The sequence below is a fragment of the Prionailurus bengalensis genome, chromosome D3 (assembly GCF_016509475.1).
Source record: "Prionailurus bengalensis isolate Pbe53 chromosome D3, Fcat_Pben_1.1_paternal_pri, whole genome shotgun sequence".
Classification (NCBI taxonomy): Eukaryota; Metazoa; Chordata; class Mammalia; order Carnivora; family Felidae; genus Prionailurus; species Prionailurus bengalensis.
In genome coordinates, this window is record NC_057356.1 from 48,467,634 (window position 1) to 48,481,232 (window position 13,599).

Genomic DNA, 13,599 nt, shown 5'->3' on the forward strand with positions numbered 1-13,599 from the left:
GAGACTCATAAATACAGAAAACAAACAGAAGGTTACTGGAGGGGTTGTGGGAGGGCGGATGGGCTAAATGGGTAAGGGGCACTAAGGAATCTACTCCTGAAATCATTGTTGCACTATATGCTAATTTGGATGTAAATTTTAAAAAATAAAAAATTAAATTAAATAAATTAAGAAAAAAACATTTGGATGTTTTTAAGATAATCAGTGAAACTTGAAGATAGGCCGGCTATAATAAGAAGTAAAGAATTTTGATTAATCTTGTTGGGTGGAACAAGGGTTCTTCTCTGCCATAGATGCATACTGAAGTATTTACCAGCAAAAGCATAGGATGCCTGGGATTTGCTTTGAAATACTATAAACTTATTCATAAATGATTTGTGCAATTACAAATTAAATAAATAAATTGGTAGGCAAGTGGGTATGTGGGTGAATGGATGGATGGGTATAACTTTTTCAGGGAGGGAATCAATTCCAGGTGAATTAATTCAAATTAAATACGAAAGCAAAACAATAAAGCTTTTAGGACAAATAGAAGAATACCCTCATGTTCTCAGAGGGCAGGATTTACTAAACAATACTTAAAAATCACTAAACAAAAATGTGTTATACTATACATAACTCTATAAAGATGGTCTACTTTACACTATTTTAAAGGTACTTACTGCTGGTAAAAGAGACTGCATATTTTGATTAGAATCTGCTATTGTAGCAAGGTAGACCAAGTTCGTATGCAACATTTGCTGATACCTATTAAAACAAAACAAATATCAATATTAAAAATAATTTTCTTCCTATCTGTTTAAATACAAATAGCATTCTAATTATTTCTCGAGTTTAATAAAAGATTTATGTTACCTGAACATCAATAGCACTTCAATTTTTCCTAGTTCCTCTGCAAAATAATTCCAAATAATAAATACATTCAAAGATAATAATAAACACAGATCTTACCATTTGCTAGATACTGTTATAGTTGTCTTATATACCTATATATTTTATCTAGTCCTTAAACTAACACTATGAGGTAAAAGGTCATATTTTCTCCATTTCACAGATGAGGCAACTGAGGTTCAGAAAAGTCAGTAACATGTACAATATTAATGTTGTACAGCTTAGTAAATGGAATTACTGAGAAATGTACTGGCTCTATACATAGTACATGTGCTTTTAAAAAAGAGACCTAGAATGAAAGAATTCAACAAAACTGGTATGTTTATTCCCTTCCCTCTGCCATTTTCATGTTGCCAAAAACTTCAAAGCCAAGTACAGGCAACACGCTCTGCTAAAAATGTCAAAAAAGAGGTAGGAACCACACAATTTTTTCTTCTCCTGCAGCAGTGACCAATAGTTTATGCCTGCTACAGTTATACTGCCCATCTATTGGGGCTCAGCATATAGAGAAGACAATGAACAGGTGTCTTCAACTACATATATACATATTCATATATATATGTATGAGACAAAATAATTACATATATATATATGAAACAAAATAACAGGACACCAATACCATTAAGAATTTACTTTTAAAAATACAGCAAATTCTCGGGGCGCCTGGGTGGCTTAGTCGGTTGAGCGTCCGACTTCGCTCAGGTCACGATCTCACGGTCCGTGAGTTCGAGCCCCACATCAGGCTCTGTGCTGACAGCTCAGAGCCTGGAGCCTGTTTCAGATTCTGTGTCTCCCTCTCTCTCTGGCCCTCCCCCCATTCATGCTCTGTCTCTCTCTGTCTCAAAAATAAATAAATGTTAAAAAAAAAAAATTAAAAAAAAAATACAGCAAATTCTCACTACTGCAATGAAGTGGTTAAACATGTTCATTGTGATCTTATGAATTGGTTTTGCTAACCTTCTGCAAATTAGTAATGATCCAGTTACTAGTGTTCGTCAACCCTCCAAATATAAACTTGAATCCTATACCAAACTGTCAGGCTGTTTTAGAAACTGAGAAACATTAAATACAAGTTAAAATAATAAAAATAAGATAAAAGAACTTTATTCAGCTAAATAAAGTCTTCTAATACAGATCCCAGATGAAGTCATTCTCTAGACGCTATATAAGGAATCGTAGTAAAGTTTTTGCTGCATTATTTTTTTCTATTAGAACTGGTTTCACTACTTTTTTCTTATTAGAGAAAAAAAACCTTATTTCTCAATTACCTTAAATTTTCCTGACAGGTTTATGCTCTTAATTTTTTTTTTTTTTTACAAATTTATTGAGGTATAACTAAAATACAAAGAAACACATATTTAATTTGTACAATTTGATGAATTTGGACATATACAAACACCTGTGACTACCATCATCACAAATCAAGATAATAGACATACCCAACACTTCCCAAAGTTCCTTTGTTTCCTTTTGTTTTTGATATTCTTGCTTAAAAATAATTTAGGCTGTTAACGCTTCTCCTCACATATTACCCTATGTTGCTCAATCAGAAACCATATAATGTTTGTTATAAGGACCAGAAATGATTAAATTGTACTGATCTATTCACAATGGTTAATTATGTTGTCAAAATTCTTACAACAGCACTAACAGGCACCACTAGCTGGAACTATTTCATTATTCTGTAGAGCTCTTGAATGGAATTTAAGATACAGGCTTCCCAAATCTTGCCATTTTTAATTAGAACATATAACCCATTTCAAAGTCTACTCCATGAAGTTTTTCTTTTCTTCTCTGAGTATTAATATGGCTTTAATATATTCAGATATGAGATTTGCTGACCACCCTGCAAAAATAAAAATAACAAACCTTACTAAGGGACTATGGTTTCCTCCTAACTAACCCTTTAAGGAAAAATGTTAGTCATGCTGATTAGTCCTTAACAAGTCAATGTTAAAATACTGTTAAATCTAATCTGCCAAGGTCTTAAAGCCTCATTTGTAAGATAATGAGAGAGTTAAAGTAGATTTCCAAAGTCCCTTATGGTTCTAAATATCTATAAATAGAGCATCTATTATGGAGTACCTTAATTTGTAAGCCATTTCCCCAACCTACATCTTTTTAACGTTCAATTTTGAAATCATTTTAAACTTACAGTTTTAAGAATAGTATAAAAAAACTCCCAAATATCTTTCTCCCATACTCCCCAATCATTGGCATTTCACGTCTTCCTCCGTATCTAAACACACACCAATATACACACACATGCAAGCACACACATACTTTTTCAAAACCTTCTGAGAATCAATTACAAACATAATACTTCTGACACTTCAGTGTCAACTTCCCCAAAACAAGGAAATTCTCATATACAACCACAGTACAACAAATTAATGTTGATATTAATTAACTGATAATTAATTTATATTAATTAATTAATTACTTAGGACAGTAATATCATCTAATCCACAGAACCCATTCAAATTACTCCAATTGTCCCAATAGCCCTAAACCTTTTTACTTAATATAAGGTATCTTACCAATATTCAGTAGGTTTTCTTTTTTGTAAAACCGCATTATTTTTACAGCATTCATCTAATAAGCTTTTTCTAAGATCATTCAAGACTCAAAGATGAACAGTAATGAAAAGGTAGTATATATACATATTCTCTTATAAGTTTGTGTATATGTCACCCAAAAAGCAATAAACAAATATTCCAGAAGAATTTGGCTTCAGCTGACCCCAATGAAAGGATAATAAAAAGCAGATTCTTCTATAAATACTAAAGAAACAGTTTCCTAAACTTCAAACACTATTACATTTATCACTGAATTAGTATTACTTTAATGTACATGCTTATTATCTCTAGAACAGTCTACATTAACAAAAGAAAATTGAGTGCTGATAAGGGCAGATATAAACATTTCAACATTTTACACTGGATGATGGTAACTTCCTACTACACACTCACAGACATTCCAGTACACCCGTAATTGTTAACCTATTCCATGAGAGGCAGTTACACTTCCCAAAGATTCCACTAAGAACCACTCCACCAATTATCTTGAACAACATAAAATAACCACTGTTAAATTTATTTATGTAACTAAAAAATCCAAGAAAGTCAGATCTCCTTTTTAACAAACAACCTTCACCAAGAAACTATGAAGATAGTATTTATAATAGAAATATAATTTATAGAATAAAAGTTATCTTCCATACTGGAGATTTAAAACTAAACTCTTTTACATAATGATTATTACAAAATTTTTGCATGAAAACCACTTACAGGACCCTCCGAAAGTTGCACCCATGACAAAATACAAAAAAATAAGGGCTGATTTAAGTAAATATAGAAGTTGATATAGAAAATGCTCAAATCAAGCACTACCATAGAGCAATAATAATAATAATACATTTAATACATTCTCACACGTATGTTATCAGAATTTAAAGAGAAGAGGACCTGTGCATATGAGCTCTGTAAGTGATTTACTGATTTTATTCAGTGTACCATGACTGTGTGTGTGTGTATGTAGATAAAAATACAGCAATATATACAAACATGCTACTGGTGAAAAATTTTTAGGTGGTGAGAATACAGTATTTGAGATCTCATTTTTATGTTATCTGTGTTTTTTAATTTTCTACAATTCATATGCTGCTCTCATAAAAATAAGGTTATTTTATATTTTAAAAAGTTTCAAAGTTATCACATCTTAAGGAATTGTTTAATTAAAACTGAACTACCAATTCCCAGATGCCTGTCATTTATTCATTTCCTCTTCATTTTCCTTTTCCTTTTCCCAATGCAAGAAAAAAGAACATTTAAGGTTGAGACAAGGAATTTTTTTCTCTTCACTCACAAAACAACAGTAACAAATTGAAAAAGAAAGACTAAAGAACTCTAAGAATGAAATTAAATCTATCAGGAAGAGCAAAGTATAAGACTATCTAAATCAATTTAAGCCCCATCTGCACAAAATACATGAGAAAATGAGCTCTATTCCAATATGCAAAGAAGGGGGAATTATCATTATACACAAAAAAGCTGAGAACATAAAGAACAAAACAGTATAAACTTTTGCTGACTCAAGTTGGAAAATTTGATTCTAGATCAACACTTCCCATCCATGTCATGTATAGCTGGGTCCTTTAAGAAATTCAATCAGTCCTATACCACAAAATCCCTTGGCTATCTGGCAGTTTAAAAAGCCATACGTGAGGGGCGCCTGGGTGGCGCAGTCGGTTAAGCGTCCGACTTCAGCCAGGTCAGGTCATGATCTCGCGGTCCGTGAGTTCGAGCCCCGCGTCAGGCTCTGGGCTGATGTCTCAGAGCCTGGAGCCTGTTTCCGATTCTGTGTCTCCCTCTCTCTCTGACCCTCCCCGTTCATGCTCTGTCTCTCTCTGTCCCAAAATTAAATAAACGTTGAAAAAAAAATTTTAAATAAATAAATAAAAAGCCATACGTGAAAATAAGTATTCTAATCAGAACCTGTCAACTTTTATTATCCCATGGCTGATCTGAGGTAGCGAACTCCTTCCTACTGATTACTATCCATAGTTAAACTAAGGAAATAGATCAGCTAATTATTTTTTAAAGAACATTTTGAAATAAGGGCACCTGGCTGGATCAGTCAGAAAAGCATGTGACCCTTGATCTTGGAGTTGCAGGTTTCAGCCCCACATTGGGTGTAGAGATTAATTAAAAATAAAATCCTAAAGAAAAGAATATTTGGAAATATAAACAGATATGAAACAACATACATAAAGTAATGAAAATGGTCATATAAAATACAAAACGTACAAGTGACTAGAAAATAAAATATCCTAGTACTCAGACTTAAGTTTCTAAATATCATTCTCTAAAATACAATCAGGGCTTTGAAGAAATGGGTGATTCCAAACTGGAAAAGGAAAAAGTACAAGATGAGCCTAGAACATTTTGTAGTGCAAGAAAATAAGAAAATGCTCAAAAAATAATGGATGCTTACCAAGAGGCCACCTTGAGGGGTTCTGGTGGCCAACATCAGAAACAATTTAAGAAAGAAAATAGAATTACATATAACCTAAAGAATACAGTTAAGAACCCATAAGTCCATTCAGATATAAACGAATGAATGGAGGCAGGAAACGAGAAATTTTTTCTTAAAATGGGATTTCAAATAAATGTAGAAGGAATGATGGACTTAGTCACCATTTGGCAACCACCACAGTAATAACTGTTTCAATCAAGAATCCTTGCATGGTGGGTGCTAAAATTAATGTGTGAAAATATGAGAGGAAAGAAAGGGAAAGTATGAAACAGCTTGTGTGCGTCTCAAGGTATCTCCCCAACAAGATACACATATGAATTATAAAGAAAAAAATAATAACTTCACAGTGGAGAAACTGGCATCATTCTCACAAATACTGGGAGGAAATTCTTATTCCCATGGCTCCCATTCATATGGCTACTTAAGAATACCCTGAAAAGGACACCACATCGTTTCTGTGATGCTCCTGCCGAAAGTGCGTAACATGAATCTAACCAAGGAAAACACCAGTCAAACCCAAAATGAGGGACATTCCACAAAATAACTGCTATGTACGCTTCAACAACATCAACAACATGAACAATAACAGATTGAAGACTGGTTCCAGATCAAATACTTAAGGCATGTGACAATTAAATTAAACATCTGATCCTGCACTGGATCCTAGACCAAAAAAATATATATACACTAATGGGACAATCGGCAAAATTTTAAACAGGTCTGAAGTTTAGGTAATAGTATTGCATTCTTCATTTTAACGACTATACTCTGATTATTTAAGTATTTGTGTCTGTTTTTATAAAATACACACTGAGGTAGTTAAAAGATAAGAGAATCATGGCTGCAACTTATTCTCAAATATTTCAGAGAAACGATATGGAGAAGAAATGAATGATATGGGGAGGGAATGAGTAATAAGGCAAGTAAGATAATATGTTAACATTTAAGGAATTTCAGTGATGGGCATAAGGCATTTCAGTGATGGGCATAAGGAATTTCTTACACTGTTTTTAAAACTTTTTTTCTAAGAGTTAAATTATTTCAAAATAAAAATTTTTAGAAAAAAATACCCCTTTTCACCAATCAGATGTGCAAAATTTTTTGAAAGATGACTAATATCCAGTGCTGGCAGAGGGTGTTGAAAACCAAGCCTCTGAAACCTGGCTAGGAGAAAGCAAACGAATACAATCTTTTTGCCAGGTAATTTGGCTATTAGGGATGGTCTCTGACCCAGCCATTCCATTTAGAAAATTCTAACCCATTAAAAATAGTGCACTTTGGGGGTGCCTGGGTGGCTCAGTCAGTTAAGCGTCCGACTTCGGCTCAGGTCATGATCTCACGGTCCGTGAGTTTGAGCCCCACATAGGGCTCTGTGCTGACAGCTCAGAGCCTGGAGCCTGTTTCTGATTCTGTGTCTCCCTCTCTCTCTGCCCCTCCATTGTTCATGCTCTGTCTCTCTCTGTCTCAAAAATAAATAAACGTTAAAAAAAAAAATAGTGCACTTTGTGCAAATGCACAAAAAATGTTTGGAAGGACAGGTACTAAACCATTAAAAGTAGTTACCCCTGTGGAAAGGAGAGAAGCCTAAGAATGAAAAGTAAACTGTGACTTGCTTTAACCTCTATAGACTTTTACACCCTATCATGTCCTTTCTACAATGACTTTTTACATGACTTTTTCATTTCAAAAATGTTAAACAGAAAGAAAAAAGACAAAGCAACCATGAGGAACTCAAAATTAGATAAAGCATGAATGAAGGGATAGCAAAGTCCAGCACAGCAGGAAGGCCCATGTAGAGCCAAGAGCCAGGGCTGTTGGGAAAATCTACTTGGGAACAGACCAGTGAGATCTCTAGGAAAGACAGATGTCACAAAACTATGGTGAGAATAAAATATTCTAGAGCTGTGTTGTCCAACAAAGCAGTCACTAGGTAGAATGAAATGTGGCTGGTTCAAAATGACATTTTAGAGTAAGACTTACAAGGGATTTCAAAAAACTAGATACAAACAAGAGTGTAAACTATCTCAATATATACCGGGTATATATATTGGGTATATATTGGGTAGCTCGGGTACGTTGGGTAGCTCCATCAGTCAAGTGTCCAACTCTTAATTTCGGCTCAGGTCATGATCTCACATGTGAGTTCGAGCCCCTCATCAGGCTCTGCACTGAAAGCACAAAGTCTGCTTGGGATTCTCTCTCCCCCTCTGTCTCTGCCCATCCCCTGCTCATGCTCTCTCGCTCTCAAAAGAAACAAACTTTAAAAAAATTAATAATAATAATATAGGGGCGCCTGGGTGGCGCAGTCGGTTAAGCGTCCGACTTCAGCCAGGTCACGATCTTGCGGTCCGTGAGTTCGAGCCCCGCGTCGGGCTCTGGGCTGATGGCTCAGAGCTTGGAGCCTGTTTCCGATTCTGTGTCTCCCTCTCTCTCTGCCCTTCCCCCGTTCATGCTCTGTCTCTCTCTGTCCCCAAAATAAATAAACGTTGAAAAAAAAAATTAAAAAAAAAAAATAATAATAATATATTTATACTGATTATGTACTGAAGTGATAGAATTTTGGAAATAATGGGTTAAGTAAAATGTTATTAAAATTAATTTCTCTTGTTTCTTCTTACTTGTTTAATGTGTCTTACCAGCAAATGTAAAATTGCATTTGTGGTTTGCAATACATTTCTACTGGACAGTGGTATTCTAGAGACTTTTTAAAAAAATTTTTTAATGTTTATTTATTTTTGAAAGAGAGAGAGAGAGAGTGGGGGAGGGGTAGCGAGAGAGGGAGACACATAATCTGAAGCAGGCTCCAGGCTCTGAACCGTCAGCACAGAGGCCGACAAGGGGCTTGAACTCAAGAACCTCGAGGTCATGACCTGAGCCAAAGTCAGATGCCCAACCTACTGAGGCACCTAGGAGCCCCTTCTAGAGACTTTTGATAAAATATTCAACTTGCTCCACTACATCAGATTTAGGATACCATTTATTTCCAACACATCACTTCAAAATAACAAGTTTGGTTCTTATGAATGATAACCAATTCTCTATTGCTTTGCTTTCTTAACCACATATATGGATGGTAACTATTCTATATATGTGAAGATCTAACTTTTCCCCTGATCAGGCAACACACAAATTTGAAGTCATTATTTTACAATGCAAGATACCTTTTAAAAGAGAAAGAAAGATACCCACTGCATCCCAAAGAACAAATTTTTCTTTTGTAAAAATCAGGAAAAGTCATTAAAATGTGTATATGAACGTTCATAGAAGCATTATTCATAACAGCCAAGAAATGAAAATGTCCACTACCGATGGATAAATAAAACATAGTATAACCAACCACACAATGAATAATTACTCAGTGATAGAAAGGAAGTAGTCACGTACACTTCAACGTGGATGAATCTTGGAAAACATGCTAAGTAAAAGAACTCAGTCAAAAAAGACCACATATTGTAGCATCCATTAAATGAAATGTTCACAATAGGTAAATCTTACACAGGCAGAAGGCAGATTAGTGGTTATCAGGTGGTGAGGGATTAGGTGGAAATGGAAAGTTACTGCTAGTGGGTATAGGTTTCTCTTGGAGATGATGAAAATGCTCTAAAACTGAATAATAATACAACTCTATGAAGATACTACAAGCTTTGAATTGTACACTTTAAAACAGGTGAATTGCATGGTATATGAATTATATCTCAGTAAAGCTGTTATTAAAAAGAAAAGCAAAAAGTTAACCAGCACGGAAATACGAAACAAAAAATTTTTTCATATCATTCTTACTGAGAACACTCTGAGGTCTTTCCTTTATTCTGATAGTCCATTATACACTGAATAAGATGGTTATTTTCATCCAACATCTGAAATAAAATTAGAAAAAGTTTATTGTAAATCCAGTGCATCATGTTAAATTTTCAAGAATCTTTCAGATTTCTAGAAATGTTTACTCATAGGAACTGAACCCATTCAAGTCTTCTCAATCTTATTCTACACCTCTGGAATGATATGTTTAATCAACAATTTTTAAATAATTCTATTCCAATTATTCACCTTTTGAATTATTACCTGAAGCCCAGAAGAGGTTTCTTTTGTATTCAAACATTTTATTACCTCGACTGCCCGTAATAGAAACCTTAGCCTGTCCTGACTAAAAGGTAAGGGTCTAAGCTGACTTTGCATCATTCTTATGTTTTGCAGTAGTAAAGAAAAATTTCGTCTTATCCACAATGAATACATGAAAACGCCAGCCCATGAGGCTTGAGGAGATAGCTGGCTAGTTTCCCTGTGTTATACAGTATGGTTCTATGATTCTCCAAATATGGAATAATCAACTAGATAATTTATAAGCATGTACAGTATTTATTACAGACTTTATGAGCTTACCTTAAAATTAAGTCGTCCCAAAAGTTTAAAAACAAAGCACGTATCGATTTATCATTCTATAGTCTCATAGCAATTCAAAGCAATACTGGATTTAAGGGTCAAATAATTCCTCTAAACAAGGTGGCATTGAGGAAAGAATACTGATGTAGCAATGAAAAGGCCAGTTAGTTTTAGTGCCAGCTTTGCAATCCTTTGCAAAGCACTTACGATTCTAGAGGCTCAGATTTATCTTAAGGTCAAGGGACAGGAGTAGATGTCCCTCCTGAACTTGGCCCACATTTCCCAAATTCAATAAGCATAACATAATACCAAAATCACTCTATCTGAATAATTTAATGTACCTCTTTTAAGTAAAAAAACACAAAAATCCATTTAACATTAATTGTGACTTTCTTCCTGCATAGGAATAATTTTCACTTGCTAAAAAAAAAAAAAAAAAAGGAAAAAAATACTGACATCCTCTTCCAAAAAGTGTACTTATTTCTTAAATAGAATCACTGGATGCCAAAAAAAACGTGTCTTTAAAATCCCTTAGTCCAGTCTAATGATTTCACAACGTATCTTCTCAGTCGATTCCTCAACCTAACAAACTTCACCATTAGAATCTATCTTCTCATTTCTAACATCAATCCCTCACACTGTAAAATAAGTCACTGAATTTGGAATCCATGTTCTCTTCTCATCTGAGAATGAAAACTAATTGATCTGCATCTCCTGAATTAATCACCAATAAACATCTTAAGATGTATGGAAGAAAAACTCTTTTTGGAAAACCAACCCACCCACCAACCTCAGAACTCTTCTACAGTCCAAAAATAAAAGTAAAAAGTGAATCCCTCCAGAAACCTGTTTTTCGTGTATGTACTTGCAGCTGATTGCCAGCCTGCAGACTTAGCCCAATGCACTGTATGAATGCACTGCATCTCCAGGCACTGACAAGCGGGTTTGTTCATAAAATAAAGCAACAGTTGGGCAAATGTCAAATGCCACACCAGAAAGAACTTGACAGTGAACAGAAGCCCATTAACATAATCTACTAGGCATACATCGGTGCCCTGACTGGTACGAAAAGTTGATTTTTCTTCAACTTCCGTCCTCATCTCCGTGTATACAACAAAACCGAAATATTTAAGGTAAACTGCTAGATTTAGAAAGTAACTTTTCAAAGTCTGGCTGACTAAAATTGAGAATACTGTCTTGCTCACAGGCAACACGGGGTAGCGGACAATAAAGAACCTTTGTGTCCCTAACTGGCAGTAACACAGCAGCGACAGAGGCACTACCCTCTAAAAAAGGACGCACCTCCCCGACTATTTATCACGACTTCTGCAATAGGTCACGATTATCAGATTGTCTCCACCACTAGACTCCAAGTTCCATGAAGGCAGGGACCATGGCTCACCACGTAGCCTCAGCACCTAGAGTAGGCGCTCAGTGAGTATCTCCTGATGTACACGGATAGGGAGTGAATCCGGGAGGGAGAGGAGAACTCCGAGGGTAACCCCGAAGTCCAGGGGGCCCTCCTTCGCCCGCCCCTCGGACTCTTGCAGCGTCCCCCCTCCTCTCCAAGTTCTCCAGCAAGCTCCCCAAGTCGGCCGGAGTGCGCAGCGCAACGGAGGGCGGCGACCCGCGCTCCGACTTCCCCTCGGCCTCCCGCGACCCGAGATCGGGTGTGCGCGAAGCAGCCGCGGCGCGCTGGGCGGGGCGACGCCAAAGTAACTCCGGAGCGACGCGCGGGGCCGCGGGGGGCGCCGGCTCCGACAAACAGCCGTTCCCCGCGCGGCCGCTGCCGCCGGGCGCACGCGCCCCGCCGCCGGAACGCCGCCCCATCCCTAGAGAAATCCAGCGGCGGTTACTTGGGCTTTTGTGCCTGTAGGAAAGAGCCCAAACGCGCGAAGGACTCCGTGGGAGAACCGGTTCGCCGCCTTCCGCCACCCACTCGGGCACAGCCCGCGGCTCGGGTTCCCACACACGACCGCCTCCCAGCAGGCCCGCCTCCGCCCCTGGCCCGGCCGACTCCCGGGCCGGCCCCGGGTGGCGCTCCCAAGGGCAGGATGGGCCTGGCATCCCCGACCCCACAAGGCTTCACCTTCTGAATCGCAGCGGGAGTGATCTCCCCCTTGCCTCGCTGCCTCGGGGCTGCGAACGCAACAGACATGTTGCCGCCGTCACCACTACGGGCAAGTCCCGAGCGCTCCGGGTGAACGGCAAACTGGGGGAGAGACGCCGGCCTCTCGGGCCGAACCACCTCGGGAATGCGGGGAGGGGGGATGCTCCGGCGCCGAACGAAGAGCCGGCCGGCCTGGCCTACAGGAGTTACTCCGGACCATAGAAGTCCTCTTTTGGCACGTTACCAGCGAGGCATTGCCTCGCAGCACTGCCCTGCTCTAGGTAGACCTCTTGTCCTTCCTCCTTTCGTGACCCGTCCCCCCTCCCTTTTGAGCTAGTGGTAGGGCCGCGCCCCAGTCCTCCCTCCGCTTCAGCGATTCAGGAAATGGTCCCGCCGCCGCGGGAGAAGGAGAGGCTGGGGCAGACCCTGTCACAGGAAATGCGAGCGGCCCGAGCCGGCCCGCCCCTTTCGCGCGGGTGCAACTTGCCTCTCTCTCCGGCGCGCTGAAACCTCCCTCCAAGTGCGTTTCGGCGTTCGGCTCTAGATCTGGTTCAGTTTTTCCAACTTCATCTTAACCCCGCGCCCCCGGGGAAGAAGTGGCCGCCCCAGGTTGTACGGGCACGGTGGAGAGGAAAGGAGGAAGATCAAGACCCTCAAGTTCGTGCAAACCCGTGGAGCATCTGCCGAGATGTGCAGAGGTGTGCAAGGTCTAGGTGAACGCGGATTCGCTGGTTTAAACGGCTCGGCTACGCCCCAAAGGCGCACCTCGGACTTCACAGTCTCGCACGCACACACAAGCATGCCTAACAATTTGAAAGTAAACCTGACCCCGAATCGGGAAACGAGGGCTGTGTCCAGTACTCAGGGGCAGTCGGCCAACTTGGCTAGAGAGCCAGAGGAGAGTAGTTCGCCTCTTGGGACAAGCCCTTAGCAGAAAAGTGCGTTGATTTCGTCTGACTTGGATCTTTGGGATTAAGTTTTGAGATAGGACACCTTCACTCTTTTACAATTATATACTTAATGCCGTGTAAATTAGGCCCAAAATGCCAGGCTTCAAATATGCGTGCGGCGGCGGGGGACCCAAAGGTCTCTAATTATGGCAGGAACACAGGCAATGTGCTGGAGGAGGGGCGAGGCAGGTAATTATTCTGTAAATTTGAACTTCCATATAACACAAAGGA

General features: G+C 38.8%; 1 protein-coding gene across 4 annotated transcripts in view; it reads right to left on the reverse strand.

Moving 5' to 3' along the window:
• Positions 1-13,117, reverse strand: part of SS18 (SS18 subunit of BAF chromatin remodeling complex) — an 89,232-nt gene extending 76,115 nt beyond the window's left edge. Inside the window, exons 1-3 of one of the 4 annotated variants that reach the window (XM_043558502.1) lie at positions 12,906-13,117; positions 9,709-9,785; positions 663-747 (exon numbers count right to left, since the gene is read on the reverse strand). In XM_043558502.1, the coding sequence (XP_043414437.1) occupies positions 663-747; positions 9,709-9,785 (162 nt within the window). In that variant the 5' untranslated portion in view covers positions 12,906-13,117. Of the gene's footprint in view, positions 1-662; positions 748-855; positions 893-9,708; positions 9,786-12,397; positions 12,800-12,905 lie in introns of those variants that run through there. The other 3 variants (XM_043558503.1, XM_043558501.1, XM_043558504.1) reach the window with 3 other exon arrangements.
• Positions 13,118-13,599: the final 482 nt, after the last annotated feature.